At 52.8% G+C, this 24,907-nt stretch overlaps 11 protein-coding genes across 11 annotated transcripts; 6 read left to right on the top strand and 5 right to left on the bottom strand.

The window, feature by feature from the left end:
* Nucleotides 1–428: 428 nt before the first annotated feature.
* On the top strand, nucleotides 429–3,343 carry UHO2_01769 (related to RIX7 - AAA-type ATPase required for biogenesis and nuclear export of 60S ribosomal subunits; the record flags this gene model as incomplete). Its single annotated transcript, XM_041559206.1, has 2 exons — nucleotides 429–1,426; nucleotides 1,690–3,343. The coding sequence occupies 2 exons, from the start codon at nucleotides 429–431 to the stop codon at nucleotides 3,341–3,343; spliced, it is 2,652 nt and encodes an 883-aa protein (XP_041415140.1).
* A 176-nt stretch (nucleotides 3,344–3,519) lies between these two features.
* On the bottom strand, nucleotides 3,520–4,005 carry UHO2_01768 (uncharacterized protein; the record flags this gene model as incomplete). The annotated part of the gene is made up of 1 exon (XM_041559205.1): nucleotides 3,520–4,005. One exon carries the CDS (start codon nucleotides 4,003–4,005, stop codon nucleotides 3,520–3,522), a length of 486 nt encoding a protein of 161 aa, XP_041415139.1.
* A 2,160-nt stretch (nucleotides 4,006–6,165) lies between these two features.
* On the bottom strand, nucleotides 6,166–6,674 carry UHO2_01767 (uncharacterized protein; the record flags this gene model as incomplete). Its single annotated transcript, XM_041559204.1, has 2 exons — nucleotides 6,166–6,362; nucleotides 6,449–6,674. The coding sequence occupies 2 exons, from the start codon at nucleotides 6,672–6,674 to the stop codon at nucleotides 6,166–6,168; spliced, it is 423 nt and encodes a 140-aa protein (XP_041415138.1).
* A 502-nt stretch (nucleotides 6,675–7,176) lies between these two features.
* On the top strand, nucleotides 7,177–7,756 carry UHO2_01766 (uncharacterized protein; the record flags this gene model as incomplete). Its single annotated transcript, XM_041559203.1, has 2 exons — nucleotides 7,177–7,438; nucleotides 7,509–7,756. The coding sequence occupies 2 exons, from the start codon at nucleotides 7,177–7,179 to the stop codon at nucleotides 7,754–7,756; spliced, it is 510 nt and encodes a 169-aa protein (XP_041415137.1).
* A 1,300-nt stretch (nucleotides 7,757–9,056) lies between these two features.
* Nucleotides 9,057–9,711, top strand: UHO2_01765 (uncharacterized protein; the record flags this gene model as incomplete). Its single annotated transcript, XM_041559202.1, has 2 exons — nucleotides 9,057–9,417; nucleotides 9,524–9,711. The coding sequence occupies 2 exons, from the start codon at nucleotides 9,057–9,059 to the stop codon at nucleotides 9,709–9,711; spliced, it is 549 nt and encodes a 182-aa protein (XP_041415136.1).
* A 1,634-nt stretch (nucleotides 9,712–11,345) lies between these two features.
* On the bottom strand, nucleotides 11,346–13,622 carry UHO2_01764 (uncharacterized protein; the record flags this gene model as incomplete). The annotated part of the gene is made up of 1 exon (XM_041559201.1): nucleotides 11,346–13,622. One exon carries the CDS (start codon nucleotides 13,620–13,622, stop codon nucleotides 11,346–11,348), a length of 2,277 nt encoding a protein of 758 aa, XP_041415135.1.
* A 539-nt stretch (nucleotides 13,623–14,161) lies between these two features.
* UHO2_01763 (uncharacterized protein) lies at nucleotides 14,162–15,913 on the top strand (the record flags this gene model as incomplete). Its single annotated transcript, XM_041559200.1, has 1 exon — nucleotides 14,162–15,913. One exon carries the CDS (start codon nucleotides 14,162–14,164, stop codon nucleotides 15,911–15,913), a length of 1,752 nt encoding a protein of 583 aa, XP_041415134.1.
* Nucleotides 15,914–16,026: 113 nt separating this feature from the next.
* UHO2_01762 (related to NOB1 - essential nuclear protein involved in proteasome maturation and synthesis of 40S ribosomal subunits) lies at nucleotides 16,027–17,871 on the bottom strand (the record flags this gene model as incomplete). The annotated part of the gene is made up of 1 exon (XM_041559199.1): nucleotides 16,027–17,871. One exon carries the CDS (start codon nucleotides 17,869–17,871, stop codon nucleotides 16,027–16,029), a length of 1,845 nt encoding a protein of 614 aa, XP_041415133.1.
* Nucleotides 17,872–18,336: 465 nt separating this feature from the next.
* Nucleotides 18,337–21,303, top strand: UHO2_01761 (uncharacterized protein; the record flags this gene model as incomplete). The annotated part of the gene is made up of 1 exon (XM_041559198.1): nucleotides 18,337–21,303. The coding sequence occupies one exon, from the start codon at nucleotides 18,337–18,339 to the stop codon at nucleotides 21,301–21,303; it is 2,967 nt and encodes a 988-aa protein (XP_041415132.1).
* Nucleotides 21,304–21,387: 84 nt separating this feature from the next.
* UHO2_01760 (uncharacterized protein) lies at nucleotides 21,388–22,335 on the bottom strand (the record flags this gene model as incomplete). The annotated part of the gene is made up of 1 exon (XM_041559197.1): nucleotides 21,388–22,335. One exon carries the CDS (start codon nucleotides 22,333–22,335, stop codon nucleotides 21,388–21,390), a length of 948 nt encoding a protein of 315 aa, XP_041415131.1.
* Nucleotides 22,336–23,010: 675 nt separating this feature from the next.
* Nucleotides 23,011–24,906, top strand: UHO2_01759 (uncharacterized protein; the record flags this gene model as incomplete). Its single annotated transcript, XM_041559196.1, has 1 exon — nucleotides 23,011–24,906. One exon carries the CDS (start codon nucleotides 23,011–23,013, stop codon nucleotides 24,904–24,906), a length of 1,896 nt encoding a protein of 631 aa, XP_041415130.1.
* Between the last annotated feature and the right edge of the window lies 1 nt (nucleotide 24,907).

Genomic DNA, 24,907 nt, shown 5'->3' with positions numbered 1-24,907 from the left:
GGCCAGCATATCGAAACATGATCACAGCTATGAGCACATGGCCTTTTCATCCGAGCTGAACGAGAAGCTGCGTCTTCGCGAGCGTGCTTTACCGGCCGTGAATTTTCCTACCTCAACCTCCATGCGGGTCTGCAACAGGAAAAGCAAAAGCAAAAAAAAAGCAAACAAAAAAGTCAAAAAATTCCTCCTGACCAGAAGCGAGAAAAAAAAAAAAAGAAAAAAAGAAAAAAAGGAAAAAAAAAATTCTTAAAAGAGGACGTACGGTCAACTTTTTGTTCGAGGTTTGTTTCTGCGAGACCCTTCTCGTCTTCCTTTTACCTCTTCTCACCTCAACTTGTACGACATCGGAAGCTTCCTTGCCAGCATTGGAAGGATTTTGCTGCCTCTGTGAATCGTCGGAGCTGGTTTCTGATGCTTCTCTCACCAACATGAACCGCTCCATCACCGGCGCCTGGGCCAACCAGCGGAACAAGATCTCTCTCAACAGTCCACTTCCACCGTCCGTAGGCTCTTCATTATCCTCGGCTGCATCCAGTATACCCGTTCCACCTCCGCCAGGATCAGCAGCCGCAGCCGCTCTCGCAAGGCAGCAAGCAGCGCAATCACAACAGGATGGCGAATCGTTGCCATGTGCGGCTGCTGAACAGAGTGATGCTAATGCAGCAGCCTCGCCAGTAGCAAGCGGATCTGCGCCAAGGACACGGCAGAGCTCGCCAACTCCCGCTGTCCTTGCATCCACCTCTTCGCCCATCAAGCGAAAGTCCCGTTCTTCTCGCGTCGACGGCAGCGTTGCCGCCTCTGGATCCTCCTCCTCAAAACGACCAAAAGGTCTCATCTCCAAGCTCATGAACACCGCCGAGAAATATACCCCTCCAGCAACTCGTCTGGCTGATCTTGGCGGCATTTCTAACGCCATCGAGAAGATTCTTGAGCTTATCGCTATGCCTCTCTGCCATCCAGAGATCTACGCACACACTGGTGTCAAACCACCACGCGGTGTGCTCTTGCACGGTCCACCAGGATGCGGTAAGACCATGCTCGCCGGCGCTGTAGCTGGCGAGCTTGGCGTGCCCTTCCTTTCCATCTCGGCTCCCTCCGTCGTTTCCGGCACCTCAGGAGAGTCAGAGAAGACAATCCGAGATACTTTCGACGAAGCGGCCTCCATTGCTCCTTGCATTCTTTTCATCGACGAAATCGACGCCATCACTCCAAAGCGAGAGACAGCTCAGCGAGAGATGGAGAGGAGGATCGTTGCACAACTTCTCACATCACTTGACGATCTGAGTTGGGAGAAGACCGACGGCAAACCAGTCATGATCATTGGAGCGACAAATCGACCCGACAGTCTCGATTCAGCATTACGTAGAGCTGGACGTTTCGACCACGAAATCGTAATGGGTGTGCCAGACGAAGACGGACGCGAACAGTAAGTACTAGCTATCCGACACCATAGCATGTCTGTTGTAGTCAAGGTTGTGATTCACATGATGCAGAACATACACAGCGCTAGTGGCAATGGGCCACTCTGTGCATCTTGGCCTTCGGGCCTCCCATTCAAGTCCCTGATTCCACAATCTTGATTGCAGCAGCAGTGACTTGTCTCGACTTCCAAGCGTATCTCCACGCTCGCTCATTCCAGAGAGAGTATTGACCAGTTACTTGTCGTTTCACTATGTTGCTGATCAATAGAATTTTGCGAGTCCTTGCTCAAAAGCTTCGACTTTCCGGTGACTTCGACTTCCGCGCCTTGGCCAAAGCAACACCTGGCTACGTCGGTGCCGATTTGACCGCGCTCACTTCAGCAGCTGGTATCGTTGCAGTCAAACGCATCTTCCAGCAGCTGAGCGAGATGGATTCCCTATCCTCGGACTTTTCAGCGGAGCGCATCTCACAGGCTATTGGCCTGCACGCTAGTGAGAATCAGTCAGGGAACAAACAAGAAGATTCGACGTCTGCAGACGTCGAGATGGGTGATTCTGACACAACAGCGGTAGCTGCAACAGAGCAAGCTGGCGAACCGACGCCTGTAGTTCCTCCTGCAGTATCGGCGGTGGCAGCAACAGAAGCGAACGCAGATTCGCCTGCAGCATCCTCAGGAGCAGTCACATCGACTGCAGGTGCAGAAGACGGCAGGCAAACTCCAGTCGCTGCTCCTACCGTGGCGCAGTCCAACGTTCGCCCATCTGAAACATTCTTCGACGCCCTTCCCAAGCACATTCGCGATTCGTCCATCGCCTCTTTCTTGAAGAATCACCCTTCGCCGCTCACCGATGCGCAGCTTGCACCTCTTTCCATCACCAACGCAGATTTCCTCGTTGCGCTTCCGTCGGTTCAGCCCTCCTCTAAGCGAGAAGGGTTCGCTACCGTCCCTGACGTCTCATGGGCGGATGTTGGTGCCCTTCACTCGACTCGAGACGAGCTTTCCATGGCGATTGTCGAGCCCATCAAGCGTCCCGAGCTCTTCCGCTCCGTCGGTGTCTCTGCTTCCTCGGGTGTTCTTCTTTGGGGTCCACCTGGTTGTGGTAAGACCCTGCTCGCCAAAGCGGTCGCAAACGAGTCTCGTGCCAACTTCATCTCAGTCAAAGGCCCCGAGCTGCTCAACAAGTACGTTGGTGAATCTGAAAAGGCTGTACGTCAAGTCTTTGCCCGTGCACGCACATCCTCGCCATGCGTTATCTTCTTCGACGAGCTCGACGCACTGGTTCCCCGCAGAGACGACTCGCTATCCGAAAGCTCGAGCAGAGTCGTCAACACTCTGCTTACCGAATTGGACGGCTTGGAAACCAGAGTGCAGACCTACGTCATTGCAGCTACCAACAGACCAGACATGATCGATCCTGCCATGTGTCGTCCCGGTCGTCTCGATAAGCTTCTTTACGTCGACTTGCCAAAACCCGATGAACGACTTGAGATTCTCAAAACTATCACCTCCAAAACTCCTCTCAGCGACGAAGTGGACCTCCAGTCGATCGCTTACGACGCCAAACTCGAAGGTTTCTCCGGTGCAGATCTTGCTGCACTTGTTCGCGAAGCTGCTGTCTTGGCATTGCGAGAGAGGATTCTCTTCCACAACTCCCAGCCTGCTACTACGGCAGTCCCAGTGAAGAGGGAAAAGAAGAAAGGGGCAGAAGAGGAGGGGGTGAAGGTGACAGTGATGCATCTGCATTTTGTGGCGGCATTGTCGAAGATTCAGCCTTCCGTGTCGGCTCAGCAGCGACGCAAATACTCGTCGCTCCGACAGAAGCTGCAGGGTTCCGTACCTATCGACGGCGGTTCTGCGACGAATAAGCGCGAAGGTAGATTCGAAGGTGATGGTGACGACACCCCTACTCCTGCCACATAGGGGCAGAGACTATTTGCACTTGTATCTCACGCTAATAGATCACACATCACAGCATTGACGAACAGTGCGGGAGAAGTGACATTCACGTGAGAGGATCATTCAAGACATGAAATAGATGAGGCATGGTAGGAGGCTTCAAAGCCGTAGCGTTGAGCACGACTGCCTGGATCAACAGCTCAAAGCTTAATGGGATCATCTTGGTGAGGGCACCAAGTTTCCTCCAACTGCTTACTCCACTTGGGCAAGTGGTAGATGAGGACCCTAGAGCAGCCAATGTCCCTCTGGTCGGCATGTTTAGCCTCCTCCACATGAATCTCCAGCTCCTCATTTAGCGTCACGATCTGACCAGCATACAGAACCATGTTGGTTTCCGAACCGTCGATGTAGCCCTGCAGAGTTTCAGGGTTGGGAGCTGAGAGTTTGTTTTTGAGAATAAGTTCGGTGTCAAAGCAAGCTCGAGGGCGGTGGTCGTGGCTAGGTTTGAGAGGGTAACGATCGCAGAGTGTGTGGTACTTGACAGGGTCGCACTTAAGACCCCATAGACCAGTGGGGTTGTGGGGCTGACCGAGACCGTAACCTGGCTGGGAAGGTGCGGGAGAGGCAAGGACGCCACTGCCGGCTAGGGCTAGAGCAATGAGGATGGTGGAGAAGGTGGTCTTCATGGTGTTTCAGTGTAGCGCCGATAGGAGAGAAGTTGGGTTGAGAGATGTGGAAGGAGAGAGAGATGGTGTACGGTGTTGTGTTTATATACCTTCGAGGTTGGTGAGAGGCTGTTGTTGGAGAGCACGTAGCTACGCAGACAAAGACAGAGACCCGTATCATCACCACGCCACTCACACTGTCCGCCTGCTTCACGCTTGTACAAATCGCCATCCGTCGCTGGTCCTCCGAGGCAAACTCCGACCTCCACCATGGCCCGCTCCGAAGCTGACATCATGTCTCCACTCGCCATTAATGATGCTGAACGCACAGACGAGGTCATGTCCAATATGCAATTTCGGAGATTTGACCGCCCGCCGACATGCTTTTGGTGGTCCAAGCAACGCTGGGTCCGGCTCCCCACATCAAACGCGTGTCGACCACCCGTTGCGTTCTCGAACCTTCAGTGTAGCTTCAGCCATGCTTCATATGTGACGGACCCACAGTTACGGAGCTCCAACGCTGTGCTGTGCTTCTTGGCGGAATAGAGCTTGGCCCCGACAAAGCCAATTCTCCATCTGTTGTGCAATAATTTGCTGATTTCAATCGAAGTCACCGCCCACTGCATACATCACATTCAAGCTTTGTGACGCTCGAGTAGCTCACGCCTCTCAAGCTGAAGCATGTTGGCAGATGTCACATGAGGCACAGCCCCTTAGGTGGGTCTTACACTTCAAATGGATAAGGGACAAGCTTGAGTTCGCTCGGAGATGGATGTGCCGTTGAGTGACAAGCTTGGCGAAGTCACGAGAAGCTTCGAAGATAAAACCCCATCAACGAGAACCCCTGCGGGCCACCTCACAGATTGAACCGCCTTAGGGAAGCAGAGGAAGCACAATAGCCCTATTCTTCCTAGGATCCCAGACTTGATCCACCACTGGTCTGTCAGCTGAGCCGTTCAGCCTCCAGATCTTGACCTGTGAGCAAGCTGTTCCAGCGTGACTGTCTTTCGTAGCAGCCGCCTGAATGCCGAACCCATCAATCTTCACCGTTGCGGGGGCGAATAGTGCCCTACTTGGCACAATCAAAATAGGCTCACAGTCAGCCGAGATGTTTCCGTTGAAAGCTCCACAAAATTTGAGTACATACCTGCGTTATTGTAGCATCATCGATGTATCCAGAAACAATGCCGTTGCGCATTTTGAGATCCGTGATAATATTGGATTTGGCTACACAGCAGGCGACAGGCTTTGTGTTTGAGATGCTGGGATCGGCATCGCAGACCGCTCGAGCGTGTAGACCGTCGACGTGCAGGCCATAGGGCGGGTCGAAGGGAGCGGCAGGTATGACGAAGGCTGCCGTGCTGGTCAGGTGATGATGGAGGCAATCATCTCGCTTGTGCTTCAAAGTCGAACTGGGATTCGAAGGTTTGTGGTAGAGGGAACGGAAGTGTGAAGCCCGGGGGAAGACTTATTGACTCTATTGACCAGGCAAGGGGAACAAGAACGATTCGTGGTTAGGCCACTGGACTGTTCTTGGTAGATGAGAAGCCTCTCTGCCAACTGACAGCGTCTTAATCCACTGAACTACCACTCCCTGGAGTATGGACATACCATAAGGCCCATCCTCAGGGAGAAAGTCTTGCAGGGTAGTTTGACGGGGCTTAAGCATTCGCCAAGAACCACCAATGTGCTGAAGACGGCAGCGACAGCAAGTGACGACTCACCTTCTCGAGCCTTTGCTCTCACCTCACTCATTTTCGCACAAGTGAATCTGCTACTTGCTCTTATCGAGATTAATAAGGAGAGCACTGACAACAAGAGGCACGTCGAGTGGTGAAGAAGAGAGTTGGGGCCAGCGACTGGTTCACGCTCTCCCAGGCAAAATTCAACGGCTGCGATACGGGATGCTGACTTAAAGCTAAGTTAGTTGTACCAACAGTCGCGGGCCAGCCCATGCCTTGAACTTTGTCACAGGGTTTGATGGCTCAGCCTCACATTCAGCTGCTTCACACCGACTTGCGGTTCAAAGCAGACAGCAAAGACCCGGACGGTTGGTTCAACGGCCTCATAAATATTTAACGAACGGGTGTTCTAAGAAGATAAGTGTACGGGGTTCACGAATACAAAACATACTCGAGCCTGTCATGAGCACCGGAAGCATTTGGCATCTGTTTGTGACGCTCAGAAGTACTCGACCGGAATATCAAGACCGGGGCAATATCTTCGGTCGAGTCCTTTTACACCGTCAGGATAGGAATACGTCTGGATCTGTGCACAATTCGTCTTAACCTTCGTACGTCGATCAGGTTCTTCATTTGTGACCAGGATCAGAGTGCGCTTGTTGAAGATGATACCCGCATTCGCAAGCAGCCCAAATTCTATACAAGCCACAGTAAGAGAGAGCATTAGGTCAGAAAACCACCTCCGTCTTCATCTTCTGTGCAGTGAGACCGAAAAGACTTACTTCTGCCGCTTGAATCGACGAACCCGTCTACGATCTCACCCTCGGGGATTTTGATGACTGAGAGGGCCTCGTGCGAATCTTTGAAACAGGCGCGAGCTCGAAGATCGCTACCGGAGCTTTCGCAAAGCTCTCTGTATTTCTTGTCGTCTCGAACGATAGCAGCCCGGACTGGGACGGAGGCGACAGCGAGGAGCGCGAAAGTGAGGATGATCGATGTCTTCATCATGTTGGTAAAGTTCTTGGCAGATAGTAGTTCAAGAAGAAACCACAGGAACACGTCAACCACTTTTATAGGGCTATAAAGACACCACAGAGAATTGGTAAAAGCCACTGAGACACTTCAGAGAGCGTTCTGGTGCTTTGAAGATGGAAACACCATAAAGGAATGATTCGCCAAGAAGGGGTTCGAGATGGGTCTTCTTCCTTCACAGCGCCTTACCTCCCACTTCCCGTTCACGTCGGCCTTGAACGAGAGGTGAAGTTTTGGTGCCATCTCTACAAGCCCACTTAAAGGCTTCATAAACCCACAAAAGGCTGAAGTTCGCTTGCTTGACAACTTCCAATGTTGCGTTGCTTGGAGGCGCCACCGGCACACTTCATTCGGCAGCTTTTGTCCTTGAGCGGTGGGTTCAGACGACACACTTGCACTGCCACCGATGATATTTAGAGCTTGAGCTTTCTCTCACTCTTCCACCGATAGCATACAGTACTTCCCACAACCGTTGACCATGCATGCTCCTTTGATATTGACTTCGCTGCTCAACTTGCTCGTCTTGACGCCCTTGGCGATGTCGGCAAATTCGGCACCTGCCCTATTTGACAGCTCGCCAAAAGGTCAAGGCGAATGGAAGCGCTTTTGCTCTCCCTCGTCTGCTACATCAGCGACCGAGTTGCCTCCATTCGCATGCTTCACCATCTACGACGACATCACGACCTCTGCCCACTCAGGGACGAATCAAAAGCTCGGCTACGCATCTGCTTCGGGACAAGGTGAGTTTCTGCTCTACCGCCCATTTGCCGCCATCGTGATTGAAACTGACATACTCTGTTTCCTGTCCAGACTGTGTCGTGGTGTCTCCAAAGAGGGGCGAGGATAGCAAGGTCGAGTTTTCCGCCAGCGGCTTCTGGTTTCAGATCTTGTTCTCAGATAGTACTAGATGTGCCAAGGTGGCGGTGTGGGCTCCGGTGAGGGCAGCGACTAGGAGTAAGAAGGAGGGAGAAGAGACAGCGCTAGAGCCTTTCATGCGGGGTGTCAATTGCCGGACTGGGCAGGGAGAGGAGCCTCAGATCTTTCGAATCACCATTTGAGAGGGATTTAGCAGTGTAACAGCAACCAGTACCGCCTTTTCGTGCCATCTGACCTGAACAATCATAAAGCGGCGCTCAAGATGCCCTGAGACATACTTGAATGTTAATTTTTGGCTCGATGAACCAAGTCAGAGCGTGAAAACGGGTCAGTTGGCGTAAGAAGAGCTGTCGGCGAGGACGGATGGCTGACAATCTCCAGAAAAATCCAGTCAGAGAGGCACAGATGAGATCTACTGAGGTGGGATATCGAAACGAAGGGTGAGATCGCCATGATTCATCGACTTTCGGCATCTGAGCAACCGTCCCTTCGGCAGCTGCCTGGCCGTATTGGCCATGTCTGCTTCAAGGGCTCCGACAAGAGCCTCGAGCATCCTATCAGGAAGTCCAACTTCAGCTATCTGAAGTCTACGGACGGAAAGAGTAGGTTTCAATTGAAGATAACAATTAATATACGGCGTTATCGGGGTCACGATCAGACTCCCTTTGCCACAGCCGTATGTTCTATGTAATGCTTAGTTTTCATAGTGTGAGACTAAATGACAAACACATATATATACTCCATTCACTGCTCTGATCCCATCCGAGGCAGGGTGTGTTCCTTCATTTGTACCCCTGTGTTGCTATGATACCGGGTGCCACTGTGCTGTCACTATGACAACAATTGCGTACCTCATTGTGCTCCTCGCTTATGTGAGCCTCCCGTATCTCAATGTCTCGGCCGTAACACGTGCACCTTGCTTGAGATGCCGACGCATCTTCAACTGTTTCCAAACTGCATTTTCTCCCGTGGCTTGGCTGTCAGGCGGAACTATGACTCAAATCTCATCATCCCGTACATGGCACTGACTTTGTTGTTATTCAGCAAGGCAGGAATGATGCTATGCTAGAAGCTGCAAACCTTCATATTTGGGTGACATTCCAGAAAGTGTCGGAAGAAATGGGAGTGTGCGCTTCGGTCGGTGTTGATGGCGAGGGCGTCCAGAACGGCGCATACTACTATTGCTACAATAGTAAGCCTGTTCCTTTCACAAAGTAAATGGTGGTCCTTTTCGGCAGAAGGGGCTACTGTATCTCAGGGCGTTCAACTCGATGGCACCAGGCGAGATCGTCGGTGACGTGGAGGGAGGACCGAAACAAGTTAAGTTCATCATAGGAGTGCACCGTCAACATCATTCCACCTCATTGCGAGAAGAATAGAATTGATTGTATTGCAAAAGAGAGTTTGTCTTGACCCCTGAGAACGCGCAATGCCACATGCCACCGTGTGGGCTGTGCGGACCGATGAAAAGATGTTTGAACAATGGCCGCACGCCTGTACAGCGAGGTGTTGGCTTCGCGTTCTTCCGGACAGAGATATAAGGAGAGGCTTGACTCACTTCCCTGTTTGCTTCTACACTCCCTCACACCTATTGCAAAGGAGAAAAGGCAACCTTACCACATGAAGGCTCAAGCTTCCTACATCCTCTTTACCGCTGCCCTGCTTGGCTTCGCCAAGGCGGGCTGGGAAGTTTCGACAAGGACTTTGAACTACGACGCTTTTTGCGGACGGAGACCTCATCCGCCAGCACGTGTTGGATATGTTTGCTTCCAGACCAAGTTCAATGCAGAGGGCTTCACTAGGGAATCAGACTTCAGAGGCTTCCTCCAATCTGGTAAACAAAGTGAGTAGATTGCGGCTGAAGAGCTCGTCGTTGGCTTTCAATTTGATGCTCTTGTGCTGACAAAGCTGCGTCATGTTCACAACACCTTTCACCTTTTCATTTACAGACTTCGTTCTATACGATGGTAATCCAACCACCAAGACAGCGGTCTGGGAGAGCAACAATGCTCGCATCACTGTCATGTTCCAGCCTGGTTCGACCTGCGCAGCTGTGGACGTCCAAGACAGGCACGGGAATGATCTTCGTAATAGCATGTATTGCGGAAAGGGGGGCCCGATTTCCATCGACCCTTGAGAGGTGGCAGGCCAGAGGCTGATGTTTTCTCGAAGCACAATTTCACAGCAGCGATCATCGACGTATAACAAGCTGGTGTCACCACCCGTCCTCATTGTGACTGATACTATTCGTGGCACTCAGTGAGCCTCTTGACACATTCGCACAAAAAATGAAAGACTGCGCTGGAGAGATGAGAGCTTGTCAAGCAGCATTTGACAAGAATCGGGCAGTGAACTGAGCTATGATCACAGAGGGAGGTGAGCGATCACTTCTCTACGATCGCATCACGCCAAAGATTCAAATTGATTGAGCTTCTCGGACAAATTGACCGTGTTGGCGTTCGCGTCTGCGCGAGCTGCGCGAGCTGCGCAGCGAAATGAATCTTCTCAATCAAATGATCTGCGCATCCAAGCCTGACTCACACGGCCGTACAGATGAGGATCAATCGGACAATACAGAAAACGATACAGAAGCCATGTTAGATTGCGGATCAGAGAGGTGACTCGCTGGCTCAAAGGCTCCCAGCCTGCCGTAAGGGGGCCGATCGAGCGCAGAGAAGAGCAGGTCGTACAGGCGGAACGTAAGGGAGGGAATCGGGTGGGAAAGAAAGATTGGCAAGGTCGATCTTGAAGCGACACTTGCCGAAATGAGAAGATGATGGTGGCAAGATGAGAGGAGTGAGGAGCAAACAAAGCCGATTGAGCGGGGGGGGCGACGCGTGTGGTCCAGCTCAGATGCGCATGCCAAGTCACGTGCAGCACATGTACGAGAGGTGATCCTTCATCCCAATGAAAAGTCAAATGATCCGCTGGGTCGTCGGAGTTGGAGGGAAACAAACCTTTCTTGACTAAGCCGAGAAGCCGACAAGGGGGATTATGTCAGCTTCGGTCAAGTCGAGGCGAGTCGAGTCCTTCTCAGTTCGAAAGACTCGCAAGTGCGATCAGACCTGCTTTGGCCCCCCAGAAAGGATTGCAGCAACTCACTGTCATAAGGTTCCCGATTTCAAGAGCCGATACGCTTGAGATCGTGCACCTTCTGCAGCCGCAGAATCTTGTGTGCACGCATAAGGGCGAGAACGAACTGTACGCGAGTAACGTATCGCCCCCAGCGATGCGTCCACAATATACTACAGATGGCTGGCTCTTGCAGATTGTCAATCTACACCTCTTATATCACTGTATTGACATCGCTACTACTCGACTTCTTTCTCGCCTTCCCAATCTCAGATCGATTCGACTTGACACTTACACCTGTTTCCACTCGTCGTGTGACGGAGTGATTGAATGCATCGATGTCATCCTCGGAGAAGGCCACACCCGCGAGAACCTTGGTATCACAGACACACCAGTGTTTGCATAATGCCAGCCAGACGTCTGCTGTTTGACTGCGACAAGACTTGATGTGGGGAGCGTGCGAAAGCCGTCACCAAGAGCTGCCTTCCTACACGGCGTTGATCGGTTCCCACCACCTATCAGAATCGCCTCCCATTCTCGATCTAACACCTGTCCTCATCCCCTCTCACACAGTCCCATCATCCACGCTCACCGTATTCGTATCGCCGCTACCACACGCACACACGTGTCAGCAACTGGGACTGCCATTGGCTTGCAACAAAGGACTGCATTGCTTCTCGATCAACGTCCCTGACGTGATCACGGTTCCATCTCGGACCCCTTCGTTGCCCCCACAATGACCGCTTTACCCGAAGACCCTGCCCAATCAGTCAACAGCAACTCCAACCTGACCGTGGCAGCCTTCACATATGGCTTGTCCTGCTGCAGCCACCCAGCCTTCTTCCCTTGCAGCCCATCCCTTAATAGCAGCTCAAAGACTTTCCTCATCTGCTTACCATACAGCTTCAGTGCATATGTACCCGCAATCTCGATGAATACTGCCCAGGTGGACGGACACATTGGGTGGTCTAGGAACGCCACACCAGCCATTGAAGGTGTGAGAGCGCGAACGCTCCACCGCCAAAGCGTTGTAGAGCGGAGATGGACTGGGATGCGCTCCAAATCGAGGGTACTCGCCCCAGGTGGAGCACTTGGAACCGTTTGAAGGATGGCAAAGTAGAATGCTGAGATGCCGTTCATCCGGTTCGAGTAATTTTCGGTGGTTTCGTCGGCAGACTTGTATCCCATGACCTTCCGGTATGTCGCTTCATCCATCTCCTTCGTCCGGCCTGGCCAGGCGGGAATGATCCAGGGACACTTCTTGCATAACCTAGCCATCAACACATCTCCCAGTTCTACGTGGCCTAGCAACATGAGCCAAACTACGACTCGGGCGAGAGGATAGGCGGTATCTTGCTTTGCTGCTACTTCTTGCTCCGCTTGCCTGATCAAACACTTGGACAGATGATTCAGGATCCAAGTATAGACGTCTCCACTGCCACTCGCAGCAGCCTGCTTAGCCGCGTCGAGAACACTGGCTATCGCCTGTGTAATTCTTGTAATCTCCTGCCTCGAGTTCGTCAACTGCCCCACTTTTGGCGTGATCTGCCGCTTAGCCGCAAAGCATTGCTTCCTGAGTTCTGGATTGGACGATATCGCGGGAAGCACGTTCGTCTTGATATTTCGAATCTTTTCCATCCATCCCACGTACTCTCTGAGTGCTGTTTTTCGAATATCGTCGCCAGTTCCAACCATCGCTGCGGCTTTGGCCGGTTCTGCTTCGCTCTGTTTCTGCTGCTCTGCTTGCGCTTCTGCTTCCTGCTTCTTGCGTTCGGCTTTGGCTGCAGCTGCCTTCTTTTCGGCCTCCATGCGTTCTTGTTCAGCTTGCCTTGCTTGTGCCGCTTTGCGTTCGGCTTCTTGCGTCTTGCGCGCGGCTTCGAGACGTGCTGCCTCCGCGGCCGCGGCTTTGCGTGCCTCAGTCTCAGCAGCGAGGATAGATGCGTCGATGCCGGACCATAGATCTTTGTTACGCGCTTCGAAAGCTCGCTTCACCTCGGCGTCTTCCTCGGCCCGACGCATGTTGAGGGACGAGAGTAAGGCTTGTACCTCATCAACGTCTGCGGAGAAGGACGCGGCGGTGGTAGAACGAGAACGAGGCGCGGGAGCAAGAGAGTCGCGTTTGGATGTGCGAGCACGCTGCCAGGCAAGTTGTGCAGCGTTACGGTTCCATTCTTCCCAGTCGTCGCCTACAATGGATGCCAGCTTGACTGCAGAGGTGGGTCTGCGTCGAGAAGATGAGCCAGGACGACGTGTGCGAGAAGATAGAGGGTATGCTTCTTCTTCACTGTCGGTGGTCTCTTCTTGATCGTAAGGTGAGGTTTGTGGTGAAGACCAGCCATCGGAAGCATCACCTGCAACATCGTCTGGATCAGAATTGGATGCGTCGAGGAGCCGGCTGTCATCATCCTCGTCAGAGGAAGAGAGAGCTGCATTGTCTTCGTCTGAAGAGTCAAAGTCGTAGGCCTTGAGAGTACTGCGTGGGATGCGACTGGAAGATGAGTGCATCCATGGTGGTACCGTTGAGGATGGTCTCTGTACGGGTCTGCCCGGTGCATCTAGCCGGGAAGTCGAAGGGGAGCGAGAGCTGGAAGCAACGCCAACAAGCTCGAAAGCAGGAGTGATACTTCGCCTTCGCTGATGCTGTTGCTGAAAAGGTAGGGAAGAGGACGTCTGAACACTGCGACGGCGTGGTGTCGTGTCCTGCTGGCTGGATTGCTCCAGCTGCGGCTGATCCACGTCTTCTCTATCGTGAAATCGTTGTTGTCGCTGTGTGCTCGGTGTTGTTGATGATCCATAAGATGAAGTGTGTCGAAGGATTCCCTTCCGCGTCGGTGTTTGTGATGAGGAAGTCGAGGCGTAGTTCTGCTGAACCTTCTGCAAGGATGTGTGTTGTTGCGGGAGCGACTTTCGAACGACAGTCGGTGAAGGCTGTTCGTCTCCAGAGACCTCTGAGGCCGAGTCGAGATTGAACTTCATCCTGGGGTTCGCTTCACGGTACGAGACTCTCCATCCGATATCTCCGGACCAGTGTAAGCTGTTTCCTGGTGGTGAGATATGGTGGGAGGAAGAGATGAATGCGTCGATGAAAGACGTGGGCCCCTGCTGAACATCGTTAGTTGGAGAAAGTCGCATCGGCCAAAACCTCAAAATCGCGAATCCGAGCTGCTAGAAGTACGCGATCTAACATTGCTAAAAATACACCGACAACCGACTTCCGCCGGTTATCTGCTTTCGCCACACCTAAACTTCTGCAAAGCGGTTATCCAATGCTCAACTCGATTCCCCGCTCCAAACGCTTCACTTCTTCTCGAGGCCGGCTAGACCAGGCTCATATTCTTCATTTCTAGTGTCCTTCACATATGCGAAGCTTGCTGCCGTTGCTTCGTTCCATTCGTGCCCTTCGTCCGACTCTCCACCCTTTTGTTCCTGCTCAGCGTCTTGCCATCCTGACTGCGGTCGACTCTTTCACAGCTATCTCACCGCGAGCCTCGCTTTGGAACAGGCAACATAGCACCATGTCCACGAAGCTCGACAAGCACGACTCATTCACGAAGGACGACCCGAACGATGCTGACTTCTTCGGCCCTCGGCCGCCACCGGGCTATGCCACACTCCGAGCAGCTCCTTCGCAGATCTTGCTCCCTCTGACAGTCTCCAATAAATGCGGCCAAGCATTTCGGTGGCGAGGCAACAAAGTCTGGGTCCTACGTAACGAGGGTAGTGGCACTCAAATCTACGAAGGACAGATCGAATGGTCGCTATGCCTGTCCGATCGAGTTGTGCTCTTGCAACAAGACGAGCATCAAGGCTTCCTCTATCACAAGACTCTGCTTCCCTCAACGCGAGGTCGCGACAGCATGGAAGTGGCAGCAATCAACAAAGAGACAGAGAGATGGCTTAACGACTATCTCAACCTAGATGTGCCACTCGAAGCTTTGTATGCCGAATGGGAAGCCAAGGACCCGGTGTTTGCCCGCTTCGCCACTCGTTTCACTGGCCTACGCATGCTGCGACAAGATCCATGGGAGTGTCTCTGTGCATTTGTTTGCAGCTCGAACAACAACATTGCTAGGATCGGACAGATGGTGCAGAATCTTTGCACGCACTTCTCATCGCCTCTTTTGGAGCATGTCTATCTTCCTCCACCGGAGTCTGTCAAAGCAGAAGGAGGAGATGCTGATGCAGTAGGGAAGGATGTGGAGCAAGGCGAGGTGAGGATTGCATACCATCCCTTCCCACCTCCAGAGGCTCTCGCCAAGCCAGGAGTGGAGGAGAAGTTGCGAGAGCTCGGCTTTGGTTACAGAGCAAAGTACCTGGCTAGGACTGCGCAGATGCTATGTGCGAAGCATGGTCAGAAGGAGTCAAATGTAGGTTTCGGTGCAACGAAGAAGGCAGAGCATCTGAATGAGTCTCACTGGCTGTATGGAATCAAAGCGGAGGATGATGACACCTTCACTCTGGCTCAACAGTCGATCACTGCTTCGCTGACCTTGGTAGCCGATGAAGGAAGGCCTGCGAAGAAACGCGCTCGTGGTTCTCGTACAAGTCGCACCTCGTCAACCGCCTCCACTCGCACCAGCTCCTCGACACACTCTGCTACTACGCCAACTACTTCCAGCGCCACATCCGAAGAGCCAGAGCAGACCTTTGGCTCTGTCCGGTCGTACCTACAACACCTCCGCACGACCTCGTACCGCCATGCACGCTCCGAACTGATGCAATTCCCAGGTGTAGGACCCAAAGTAGCCGACTGCATCCTTCTTATGTCTCTCGATCAAGCCTCGAGCATCCCGGTCGATCGACATGTCTTTCAATTTGCAGAGAAATGGTACAAGTTGCGGACAAAGAAGTACGAAGAGATCGCGGATCACTTCAGAGACTTGTGGGGAGAGTATGCTGGCTGGGCTCACAGCGTGCTGTTCACTGCTGACTTGAGGTCGTTTGCAAACTACGGTGTGGCGAGCAAGAGGGAGGAGAAAGTTGAAGCAGGAGTTGATGGCGGTAGTGAATTCTGGGGTGAAGGAGCGAATGGATATCCTACACCGCCGTCCAGTCAGAGTGTGATTGTGAAGGAGGAAGGAGAAGAGAAGTTGCAAGCTGTTCATTCGCCTCCAAGGGTTGCCATTCCTGAGTTGGTGCCACAGTCGTTGAACTCAGGAAATTTGATGGAGAAGGCGGAAAGTGACCCTGGAGCGACATTGGCCGAGAGGATCAAGAGTCGGCCTAAGCGCAAGAGCCGTCTCAGCTCCGTATACTACTGTGTATAGACAGACTCACTGTCAGGTCTCAATCAGAACACCCTCTGTGGGGCATAAACATTGTGTGATGCACAAATGAATGTATTGCTGTGTGACAGGTGTCGAAGGAACCGAGCAGAATTCTACTTGCGAGTACGACGGTTGGCATTTGGGTTCTTCCTCCCGTGTCCGATGACCGGCAAGTTGCTCTTATCTCTCGACGCAAACTGACTACCCAGAAAAATGTCTCCTGTATCCCAGGCCTCTTCATACCTAACCGACAAGGAATCCTTACCAGCGCGCATTGCCTTGTCCAGTGCTCTCTCCTCCTTCCTCTTCCTACTAGCCTCCTTTGCCAACGCTCTCTGCCACTCCAACTGATCCTCCCTCAAGATCAACCCTGAGCCACCAGTCTTACCACCTGAAGCAGAACCAGGCTTAGGCGCAGGGATCGAGTACTTGGTACCACGCAAATTGAACCTGTAGTTCTTCTTGAGATGCAACTGGAACCCGCCTTTCGCAGTGTCGTCAACAGTAACGGCGACTTTGGTGAGCGAAGCATTGCCGCAGACTGGACAGAACTTCTTCTCCATATCCTTGCAGACCTTCATACAAGCGTGGCAACGGAGAACGAAGGATTTGACCGCGCGAACACGCGAGCCGTGAACACCGACCAAGGAGAGACCCATCTGAAGGAGAACGTTCTGAACGGCAAAATCACCAGTAATGCATGCGACAGTCATGTGACCTTCTTTGGAGGTGTTGCCCATTGCATCCCATGTGAGCGAAGGTCGGGACTGAATGGAAGGGTCGTTGAAGTCGCGGGATAGGTGACCTTTGTTTGAGACCTGCTGCTGCTTGGCTTTGGCTTTGCTGGATGATTCGACACGCGACCAACCTTCTTCGAGAGGCTCTTCAGGTGTGAGGAGTTCAGCGGGCTCTGGAAGGTTGTCCTTGGACTCTTCGACGTACTTCCAGCCTGGCATACGACTGTCGGAAACGAAGCCCATGCTGAGGTTCTTGGCTTTTTGGACATTGTCAGGTGTGATCCACGCTCCATCACCTTCCCCGTCGGATTCTTGGTCGGTGTAGTCTGCGTCGCCGACCCATCCTTGTTCGGGACCTGCCTCGGCGTGAAAGGTAGACGCTTGCCCTTGGGAGTCCTCTTCCGCTTGTTCGGACGCTTGCTGTGCTGGCTCTGGTTCGGCAGCAGCAGCCTCCTTGGCCTGCTTCTTGGCAGCCTTCTTCTCTCGGTTCTCCTTGATGCGTCTCGCTACAAGCTGGTCGACAGTAAGACCTTCTGCAGCGGCATCCTCCTCAAGCTGCTTCTGCTTTGCCTCGGCTTTCTGTTGGCGCTTCTTCTCGATCGCTGCCCGGCGAGCTGCCTTCGCATCAGCTGACGATGATCGCGAAGTGGAAGCTTGTCCTTCCTCATCCTCCTTCTTAACAGAGGTTGAAGTAGACGCAGCAGCCTCTCCCCTCTTTCCATCTGGACTGCTTCTAATACGCTTGTGGCCATGTCTGCTGACCTCCCTCTCATATGTGAGAGCAATGACCTCCAAATCCTGCGTCGACAACACTCCGATATCACCTGTCTTCTTAGCGAACTGCGAAACAGCCACCATACTAGCAGTACCAGGCTGAATAACATGGAGCTTGAAGTCGGGTCGGAGTCGCAGAGACTCGAGATACTCGCGTGCTGAAGCGTGCTTGATCTCCTCGACGACTCTCGGTGGGATATAGTATTCGGAAGCAAGACCGTCGAGTGGCGCACGCATGATGAGAGCACCAGCGTCAAGGATGAGGGTGTCGATACGCGGCTTCTTGGTTCTCACGCCAGATTGCGAGGCTGTGTCGTCGGCAGAGGCTGATGTTGAAGCGGGTGCGTTGGTCGAGTCGAATGCTTCTGTTGTAAATTGGTCATCCTTCGGAGCGGCTTCCGACGCCTTTGCAGCGCCGGCTGCGGCCATTGCAGCCCAAGTCGACATGGCCGTGGTACTTTAAGGCCGCTGCTTGTGCTGGATAGAAAGATGGAGTATGTGATTTGTAGTTAGAATGGTGGTGTGAGGTTGTTGTGCAACAGACCAAAGACCAATGAAGCAGCGCTGCAGCTTTCTTCGCTTTCTCAAAAAATTCGAAAACTTGACTTTTTTTTTTTTTTTTTTTTTTTTTTTTTTTGCCGGCCGATAGGCTCCCCCCCGCTTTTAAGAAGCATGATGTGGAGGTTTTTGTGTGCCGCAACGCTGCTGTTGCCTTCAGAAGCAGCCGATGGTGACACACGAAGCACCTCTCCTTCTCCTCATCACATCGAACCACAGCTCTAGATTGAGTAAACACCTCAATCGACTCTCCCCGAGCCTCAAGTCCCAGCCACGGCCACGGCATGGTCTTTCTCACCAAGGTCCCGAAACCTGACTCGACTGAGCTGAGAAAAGCTCGGCAGACGGCTCAGCATGGCCGTTATACTGCCAGATGAGGTCATCTACCACATTTTTTCATACCTAGATCCTCGATCACTCGGCATCGCCTTGCAATGCAGCAACACTTTCTATCGAATAGCCACATCATCCGCTTTATGGGAGCAACCCTACTTTCTACGATGGACCTCTGGAGACCCGAAACGAGAGGAGCAACGAGGCACCAACCAGTGGCGGCGTCAGAAGAAATTACGGCGGCTCGAAGAGCACGCGCGGCGAGCAGCAACAGAGAAACAACTGCCGCTCGCTTCAGAGACGGAGTCGCCGTTTCGCTACCTGCAGCTTGTCGATCGGTTAACGACGCAGCCAAGTGATGGGTCACTTCCAGCTCCTGCCAAGATAGACTTTTATCGACTTTTTGTTGAGAGGATACAAATCGACCAGGAGGTCATCGACACGCTCTACCAACAAGTCGAGGCAACCCACGGAAGGATTCCAGCCATCACGTCACTGGCTCTGCGCTTTGCTAATGACACGACGGATGTGCTGACAGCCATAGTTGAGGCTCAGTCCAGCTGCCCTTCCTGGAGCCCCAGTGGACTCACTTCTTCATCAAGGAGCGCTGCTTCGAATGAAAACTCAGGCAAGGACGCCCTGGCATATGATTCGACAGGGTACCGTCTGAAAGCATATCACGCGCATCTTCCCACGACCCTTCGCTCCGACACTCACCATCTGGTCATTCTTCACCATGCCAGGGAAATGCTCGAGCATCAACAGCGACGAGAAGCTATGCAGATCATGAAAAAGCTCTCCGTTGATGCAGCAGAAGACAACCAACCAGGATCGTTAGACCACTTCGAACCATCAGCCACGGAGAAAGCAGTATCGATGCTCACGATGTTCCGTGGAGGTGAAGCAAAATATGTCGAAGCACAAATCGATCTTCTCGCAGCAGCTTGCGACCTCTACCTCCAGCAGCGCCTCCCCATACTAGCGGAACAAGAGACTCAAAGGGCTAGCACCCTTGACAAGGCCAAAGAGATGACGACGGCAATCTGCGACTTCCTTGCCGACCACGGCTTCCGTGGTGCACAAGGCGACCTTTTCTCAGACCTCGACAACCATTTCCTCCATCGCTGCTTCACCACCAATCGCGAGACCTTACCTCTCAGTCTAACACTGATCTTCTGCGGCGTTGCTAATCGTCTTGGTCTCCAAGCATCGCTGTGCAACTTCCCGATGCGGATCCTTGCTTTCGTTTGTGCCAATCCTACGGGTCCTTGGCCCGGGCCAGAAGATTCTCTGACATCAGCACCGCACGGACTGTTCTGGCTGGACGTATGCGAGTACACTACCGTCGCATACGATGCTCACGAACCAACTCCAACAGACCCCTTCGCAAGACGCCCATCTTGGCTGCAACAGCGACCACCCATCTTGGACAGAGCTGACCTGACAGAGTGGATCGGTCGAATGGGGATTCCTCCCACAGACGATTTCTGGTGTCCAGCGGCACCGAGTAGTATGGTTCAACGAGCAGCAAGGAATATCTTGAGCAGTGTGCAACGGGCTCAGATCTTGCCAAGAACTATGCAGCTTGGAGGGCAGGCAAGAAGTGCAATCCGCAATATGGAGCTCAATCGTCGATCTTCTCGTTTGGAACAGCAATGGTCTCAGCTTGTACGAGTTGATCATTCCTTCCTCAGCTCTTTGCATGGGCGGACGGATGCGGCCGAACATGAGGCTATGACCTCTCGAGTAGCAGCAGCACTCGAATCAGAGGCAGATATCGCTGAAGACGAGACAGTATGGAACATTGTTCGAAGCTGGAGATCCGAGTCAATGCGCAGCCTTACTTCAGCTCCTGATTCCTGGATCAAACTAGCAAACACACCATCGGAGCTGTTTAGGGAATGGATGCAGCACCGAGCAGCAGACAACGATTGGACTCGGGTACGCGATCACCTGCATCGCAGAGCGGATCATTGGTCAGAACACGAACAGCAGGCAGCAAAGTATGCGGCTGTGAATGCGTTTTTGAGGCTGAGTACGCAGGTGAATGCGAGAGAGGTGGATTGGATTGCTGGATTTCTGCAGAGTTATTTCATGTTGGATGTTGAGGTGATTGAGACGGATTTCCTCGGTGCTTCACAAGCAGATTCGACGAACAGCATGGACGAGGATGGCGCGGATAGCGAGGGGAGTGAGAGTAGCGTCGAAGGAGGGTTTTCCATCAGAGAAGCTAGAGAAGGAACTCCGAGAGAGGGGTTGGTGACGAATCCAAGCGCAAGAATCGTGCTTGCTAGGATGCTGCAAGCTGTAAGAGCGAAGGATAGCGAAGTGCCTAGAGTGAACCGACGATCTGGACCTGAGTCTAGGCGGCAGCGACAATGCCGAGCCTCAGTCACTTCACCCACAGAGCAGCAAGAAGATGATACAGGCGAAGAGGAAGATCTGATAAGTTATCGAGTTGGAACGATCTTTCGCCACCGCACGTATCATTACGCGGGAGCAATTCTTGGGTGGGACCCCTACTGTGCAGCCCCAGAAGATTGGATTGTCAATATGGGTGTTGATCGTCTCCCCGCTTCATCTGGTGCTAGGAGAGGAGGTCGACATCAACCATTCTATCATTCGCAAGTAGCTGATGGTACACGACGCTACGTTGCTGAAGTTAATGTAGAGCCTGTTAGTGGTCCGATCTGGATATATGGTACTCCCTCCACCACCACTTCAGGAGATAAAGGGGAGGTGCCAGAAGAAAGCCGGGCGTTGGGTGCATCTTTGCATGCAATGTTACAATTGCGAGGATTGGGAGAGTATTTCAGATGCTTTGATCAGGAGAGGGGAAGGTTGAGGAGGAACAGAGATGCGAGGGTGATGTTTCCTGATGATTGGTCTGACGATGACTTCGACGATGAAGATGAGGAGAAGGCGGAAGAGAGGGAAGTAGAGGGAGAGATGGAGTTAGAGAGATTGAGCGAGGATGGAAGTTGGTAGTCTCTCTCACACACACAGCAATATACACTTGCAACACACTGTAAGAACTGACAGGGTGTACTTTGATTGATTCGCCGAGAGTGTTCACCCCAGTCCAGCCCCTCTATACCATCTCAATCTACCATCTTCGCTAGCAGTCACAAATCTCGTCATGGAACCTGTTGTCTTTTCTCGCTTCTTCGGATCCTCATGGTCCTCCATCTTCGGTAGAGGCTGGAATGAAAACGCTCGAATTTGATTGACCTCACTACCATTCCAAACCGGCGTGTTCTTCGTAGCAGATCCCAAATCCCAAAACTTGATACTCTTATCCGCACTTATGCTTGCAAATACACCTTGCGCACCTGGAACACCTTCCAAGCCCAAGATCCATCCTTTATGAGCCGTGAGAGATGCAACGGTACTAACCGACATCGAATCTGTTGATTCGTACCGTGCATCATCGACAACAGGTTTAATATCGTGAACGGTGATCGTTCTGTTGTCGGATCCAACGAGCAGTAGATTATCCGTGAAAGCAAGGCTACGGATCGGTGATGCATGGTCTGCTATCACTGTCACGAGACTGAGAATGTTAGCGTTTGCTGATGAGCGATAGAGCAGAACATGACCACTGTTCGTGCCCACGGCAATTAGGCCATAGCCAGAAAAGGCGAGGGAGAGGCCGAAGAGATCTTTTAGCTCAGCAAGGTAGCTTGGCATTTCGCCTTCATCATCCCCTACTCCAAACGTTTGGTGGTCGATCAAGTGGCCCGACACTCTTGCACCTGCGCCTGTAGCAGCAAAATGGTAGTCATATGGGGCGAGGACTGTTTTCCATGCTTCGGACGGCTTGAACTTTTCTTTTAGCGAATCGAGTTTTGAGACGATCAACGATTCCGTATCTTCTACTGGCAAGGACAATAGTGGTGGATCGACGTTCCCTACTGTTCCCTCATTTTCGCCTTCTCCAGCTGATGGAGCAGGAGACTGATAGAAAGGCTTGATGTCCCAGAGTGCGATCGAGCCGTCAATTGCGGAAGAGAGGACCATTGTGCCTTTCGCATCAGTGGAGAGACAGTGTACTGCGTTGGAATGTGCTGTTGGAAGATTGCGATAGGCCAGACCAGAGCCAGCATCAAAGACTTTGATACTGCCCTTCAGGTCACCGGCGAAGATGAGCCCTTGCGACGAATTTGAGGGTGCCGTCCAGCATACTGAGACGATCGGTGACGTTGAGGATTGTGAAGGGAGGCTTTCTTTGTCGCTCAAAAATTGCAGCGACTACAAGCGCGATGGGGCAAAGAAGAGCACGTCAGAGGAACCGGTCATACAAGTATGCTTCGGCCGTGAGCGCATGCTTACCATCTTGTCAACAAGTACGCAAAGGCGGGAGATGAATGAGTAGGATCAGAAGAAGTTAGGAAGGAATCTTCGAAAGTCAAAGTGGAGTGGAGGCAGCAGCTCGGAAATCGGCCTTCTTTCGCGCTTCGCCAACGCCCCGACTTCCGAGTTACAGCTGTCCATCAAACCCTCTTTCCAACCAACACTCTTCCAACCAACACTCTTCCAACCAACCCTCTTCCAACCAACACTTCCCTCAAATCATTCCGACATCGGTCTGGCAAACATTGCAATCTGGACCTGCCGGCTGTCCAGCTTTCGATACCCCTTTCATGGCTGCACTCAAAACATTCACCTACACGCGTCCCACATAGCCGGCTCACGATGGTGGTCTGCAAATTCTTCCTCCAGAACCGATGCGCATACGGTAACAACTGCAAGTTCGAACACCCACAGGGCGGCGCTGGTGGAGGACCAGGTCGCAGTGGCTTTGGTCAGAGCGCCTTTGCTCCACCATCTGCGTTTGGTGGAGCAGGCAGTGGTGGAGGCAGTGCATTCGGTCAACCCAGTGCTTTTGGCTCGACCTCCGCTTTTGGCAGTAGTGCAACAGGAGGAAGCGCGTTCGGCAGCGCAGCAAAGCCAGGAGGAAGTGCATTTGGAACAGCAGCACCAAGTGCTTTTGGCGGACAGAGTGCGTTTGGCACTTCAGCAGGGGGTGGAAGGTCTGCTTTTGGAGCTAGTGCTGCGTCAGCGTTTGGAGGAGGAGCTGCAGCACCAAGCGCGTTTGGCTCCACTTCAACACCAACTTCGGCTTTTGGAGGGGTGAACAAACCAGGCTCAGCATTCGGATCGACGAGTGGCCCAACATCAGCATTTGGCGCACCAACGGGGCCTTCGGCTTTCGGCTCTACGTCGACTCCTTCTGCCTTTGGGTCAACTTCCACACCTTCTGCGTTCGGCTCAGCGGCAAAACCTTCAGCGTTTGGATCTACGTCTACACCAACATCTGCATTCGGCGCTCCTACTGCTCCGTCAGCATTTAGCACAACTACAGCACCTGCCTCGGCGTTCGGCTCTTCTTCAACACCTTCTGCATTCGGCTCTTCGTCCGCGTTCGGCTCGCAGGCCCGGCCCTCCACGTTCGGTTCCACGCCTCCCACAGGTCCCGCTGCCTCGAATCCAACGCCTTCAACTTCCGCTTCCGCTTCCGCTTCATCAGCAATTCCGTCAACCCTTGTTAAACTCAACCCAACCTCCCCATTCTCCTCCAAAACCAACCAATACGGCGACTCTAACCTCCCCGAAGTATCTCTCACAGCCGCCTCTATCGCCGAAGACATGGGCACACACGGTCGACCACTATGGAAGCTCTCCGCATATGGACCTGCTCGAGGGGAACCGAATTTGATAGCAGGCAAAGATGTCAGTCAGGATGAGCTTAGAGTCATGGCGTATCAAGCGCGGGCGGCCGGGCAGGACACGCAATATGCGGCACATGAACAGAAGCTTTTCAGTGAAGCTGATGGAGAGTACAGGCGTTTGGCCGGGAATAGTAATGCTGCGATGCAGCAAGCGGAAAGGAATAGAAGTGAGAAGAAGAGGCAGCAGCAACAAGGCGTAGCGGCACCGGGGTCAGGGACAGCGAGTGCTTTTGGTGGTGGACAAGCGAGTGCTTTCGGTGGACAGCAGCAGCAACCAGCATCAGCGTTCGGAGGAAATGCGTTTGGAGCCAAACCACCCGCGCAAGGATCTGCTTTTGGTGCACCAGCTGCGGCTACAGGAAGTGCATTTGGCCAAGCTTCAGCTTTCGGCCCGACAACACCTGCAGCGACAGGTAGTGCGTTTGGTAGCACCTCAACCTTCGGTCAACCTGCATCGACGGGCATCGCATTCGGCAGCACAACAACACCATCCGCTTTCGGATCCACTTCCGCGCAACAAGCTTCTGCTTTTGGTAGCACTTCTACTTTGGGCTCCACCCCCAGCACCAACACCGCAACTCCAGCTCCAGGGACAGGAGGAAGCGCGTTTGGGTCCACAGCTGCACCAAGTGCCTTTGGTAGCACAACTTTAGCGTTTGGCGGGTCTGCTTTCGGTGGTGCAACAGGCGCGTTTGGCGGAGCTCCAACGACAGCAGCAGGTGGTCCTAAGGTAGAAGACCCATACAAGAACTCAGTGCCGAAGGAAGATCTGACGAAAGAAGTATTGGCTGCATTCGAAGCGGAAAATTTCGAGTGGGGGATGGTGCCCCTTATCGTACCACCTATCGATGTTCGTTAGC

Source organism: Ustilago hordei (assembly GCF_900519145.1).
Source record: "Ustilago hordei strain Uho2 genome assembly, contig: UHO2_contig_03, whole genome shotgun sequence".
Lineage (NCBI taxonomy): Eukaryota > Fungi > Basidiomycota > Ustilaginomycetes > Ustilaginales > Ustilaginaceae > Ustilago > Ustilago hordei.
The sequence above is the reverse complement of the archived record's forward strand: the minus strand, read 5'-3'. Positions and strand labels throughout refer to the sequence as shown.